This window comes from Triticum dicoccoides, chromosome 2A (genome assembly GCF_002162155.2).
Source record: "Triticum dicoccoides isolate Atlit2015 ecotype Zavitan chromosome 2A, WEW_v2.0, whole genome shotgun sequence".
NCBI lineage: Eukaryota > Viridiplantae > Streptophyta > Magnoliopsida > Poales > Poaceae > Triticum > Triticum dicoccoides.
Window position 1 is genome coordinate 97,248,441 of NC_041382.1, and position 3,722 is coordinate 97,252,162.

Below are 3,722 nucleotides of genomic sequence, written 5' to 3' on the forward strand. Positions count from 1 at the left end.
GGATCTGTACCACCAGTCCACCCGTGCATTATGGTGGAATTCCTTCACGGCAATGCATCGTTCCGTCAAGCCCGAGTATACGGTGCCACTACGGTATATCCGCCATTTATTGCCCTAATACGAATCTGTATTTCCATAAGTCATAACTGCCACCTGCCACGTGACCTTGCTCCATTCGCTCTCATACCAGGAGCAGGCGAGCTCGTCCGGCATAAGGCTAGTCATAGTGGGAAGTAACTTAGAATAGTAACATACATATGTTACTAGTCTACGTTATTACCTTCATAGTAGGTAGTAACATAAGTTTAGTGCCATGCAAGACTTCATTTATTAGGTTGTAGACACATTTTGCATTGGGGTGCGTTATGTTACAGTAACATATTATGTTACCACAAGCACCTCTCTCCTCATTAACTCTTTGCCACATAAGCACATTTGTCTTGGAATGCGTTATGTTACTAGATAAGTTACTTCCACTATGGCTAGCCTAAGACTAGCCACAATGGAAGTAACTTCATCGGTAACATCGAGTTCAACTCAACAAATTTACTTATATGATAATTTATTTTTGAATATTCGAGGTGAGGGGGGGGGGGGAGAGGGGGAGGAGTTTCCCCCACCTGAATATATTGATCAGCGGGGCTAAAACCCCAGAAGATTACTGATGGTTCAGTTTACAGAGCAAGGAGGGTGTAGCAAGACCACAAAAATCGCACACACTAGAGGGAGAGGGCATACAACCAGGATTCAACATGTCCCCTACGGTTCTCAGGGAGCCGTCCACGCCATAGGGCTGCGTCCTCTCGGCGGCACCTAAGCACACGAGCAAGAGACACCTGTTGTCGCTGAAAGACCAGAGTGTTCCGGTGTTTTCAGATTTGCCAGCAGCACATTAAGGCAAACTCCACCGCTGACTCGGCCACCGCGGTTACAAGGCCAGACAGCCTGCACACCGTGACATCGCTAGCGTCGACACCCATCTTGTTCCAGAAAGCGCTCGCGAACGGGCAGACGAAGAGCATATGGTCAGCTGTTTTCAGGGACGCCGAGCACAGTGGACGGCAGACCTCCTCCACAGCGACAATGCACTTGCGAAGCAAGACATCTCTGGTGTGGATATGTCTCTGAACCAGCAGCCAGCAGAAAAACTGCACACGCGAGGGGACCCGCGCCCCCAGATCATGTCCGCAAAGCCAGCCTGCGCCCCGCCAAACCACAGTAGTTTGTAGGCAGCACTGGACGACAGGGCACCACGTGGCGTGGCTGCATGGCGGAGCCGCCTCTCGTCCGCCCCAGCACCTAAGGGCGACGCCTCCAGGAGAGCTGAGACATCCGCTCACCTGCCAAACGGTCACCTCGAGCAGTTGGCCAGGCCACATCCACGCACCTGCCAAATGGTCACCTCGACGTCCGTGGCGTGCGAGAAGAGGGCGGGGAAGGACACCGCCACCGGACCGCATGGGAGCCAGCAATCCCACCAGAACAAGCAGGCTTGCTCGTCCTCGACCTCCACCTTGGTGATCACGCGGTAGAGCGGGAGCAGTTTTGCAACCAAGCATCTGTGTTCCCCGAGAGCCAGCTCGCCACACGCAAGGAAGGAGCGACCATCAGCACCGCTCCAAATCCAGTTAGCCCAACGCGACCGAGGTGCCGCGTGTAGAGAGATAGTTTAAGTAACTTAGCTAGTTACTGTAACATCACATATCCCAATGCAATATGAGTCTATAACCTAATAAATAAAGCTTTGCATGTTATCACACTTATGTTATTACTCACTACGAAGGTACTAGCATAATCTAGAGATATATGTATGTTACTATTGTATGTTACTCTTCATTGTGACTAGTCTAAAGTGTCTCTGTTTAGGATGATTTTTACTGTTCATTCTCGTCATGCATCACGCTAAAATGTCACATTAAGAATCAACCTGAACCAGGTTGTCATATTTGTCCTCGAGCATCGTCCATCGATCGCATCGAAGACCAAGTATTTTACACCCCGTTGTCCCCTCCACGCTTAGCTACTTCAAAGTTCAAACCACTCAGTTCAAACCACTCTCTCGCGGATCTGCTTGCTCTGCGGCGCAAGCAATGGCCGGCACTGAGGACGCGCGCCGGCCGCCGGCCCTTCCGTGGACGGTACGCCTCCAGTTTGCTGCACTGTCGCTCGCGCACCGGCCGGACGGCAGCGTCCGGCGCCTCCTCTTCTCCCTGGGCGACCTCCACGCGGCGGCAAGGCCACGCCCGGACGCGTCGGGGGTCCGCTCCGCCGACGTCACCGTCGACGCCTCTCGCGGCCTCTGGGCGCGCGTCTTCTCCCCCTCGTCGGCAGCCGATGCGCCGGTCCCCGTCGTCGTCTACTTCCACGGCGGCGGCTTCGTGCTCTTCTCCGCGGCGTCCCGCCCCTACGACGCGTTCTGCCGCCGCCTCTGCCACGGGCTAGGCGCCGTCGTCGTCTCGGTGAACTACCGCCTCGCCCCCAAGCACCGGTTCCCGGCAGCGTACGACGATGCCGTGGACGTGCTCCGCTACCTCGACACGAACGGCCTCCCCGCCGACCTTGCCGTCCCCGTGGACCTCTCCAGATGCTTCCTCGCAGGCGACAGCGCCGGCGGCAACATCACGCACCACGTGGCGCAGCGCTGGTCGGCCATGACGACCACGGCGTCACCATCATCCCTACGCCTCGCCGGCGTCGTCCTGATCCAGCCGTTCTTCGGTGGCGAGGAGCGGACGGAGGCGGAGGTGACGCTCGACAAGGTGGGGCCCGCGCTGTCGATGGTGGTGACGGACGCCTACTGGAGGGAGTTCCTGCCGGAGGGCGCCACCCGGGACCACCCCGCCGCTCGCGTCTGCGGCGAGCGCGTCGAGCTCGCCGAGGCGTTCCCGCCGGCCATGGTGGTGGTCGGTGGGTTGGACCTGCTCAAGGGCTGGCAGACGCGGTACGTGGAGGCGTTGCGCGGCAAGGGGAAGCCGGTTAGGGTGGTCGAGTACCCCGATGCCATCCACGGCTTCCACGCGTTCCCGGAGATCGCCGACTCCGGCGAGCTCGTGGAGGACATCAAGCTGTTCGTCGACGAGCATCGGCCTACGAAGTCGTAGGAAACAGCAAGCATCCGCAGTCTTTGCGTCGAGCGTCGATGTTGGCGACGTTCCTATGGGTGTCCTGCGAGATGTGATCGTGCAATGGTAATGGACAGGCTAAACTTTTCAGCCAGCTGAATAAAACTTGCATCTGTAGCGAAATGTTAGTACTTCTGTTCCTCTTCAAGTTGTGGTGGTGTTTCTGCAATTTTCCTCTTGATCACACTTCTCAAAAGGTGTTCGGTGAATTGCTAACTTTCCAACGGTTCCAATCTGATAGAAGGAATTTTCTTACAACAACATCCAACTACTGATTAGCTCAATTAACTGGTATACCGCAAAACTAGAAAATATCTTGTTAGAATTAATCCGAGGCACGTAGTTGATCTAACGAGGACCAAACAATCACATGAACACGACACCGAGATTTGTTAACGAGGTTCACCATATGGCTACCAATGATGCAATTAAATCCAGCAGATCTCGGATAGGGGTCCTGAGCTGGTAGCCTTGGTGCGATGGTAACAGGAGACATATGGGTTTACCCAGATTCGGGCTCTCTCGAAGAGATAATACCCTACGTCCTGCTTGATTGTATTGATTTAGAGGGAGTACAAGTTACACGATGATCTATCATGA

At 55.0% G+C, this 3,722-nt stretch overlaps 1 protein-coding gene across 1 annotated transcript; it reads left to right on the top strand.

Moving 5' to 3' along the window:
• Positions 1-2,086: 2,086 nt before the first annotated feature.
• Positions 2,087-3,264, top strand: LOC119359086 (probable carboxylesterase 18). Its single transcript, XM_037625420.1, has one exon. It carries the CDS (start codon positions 2,091-2,093, stop codon positions 3,099-3,101), a length of 1,011 nt encoding a protein of 336 aa, XP_037481317.1. The 5' UTR covers positions 2,087-2,090; the 3' UTR covers positions 3,102-3,264.
• The last annotated feature ends 458 nt before the right edge of the window (positions 3,265-3,722 follow it).

Bases quoted from the DNA above. Each gene is read 5' to 3' on its own strand.
- LOC119359086 (XM_037625420.1), top strand. From the start codon at position 2,091: ATGGCCGGCACTGAGGACGCGCGCCGGCCGCCGGCCCTTCCGTGGACG.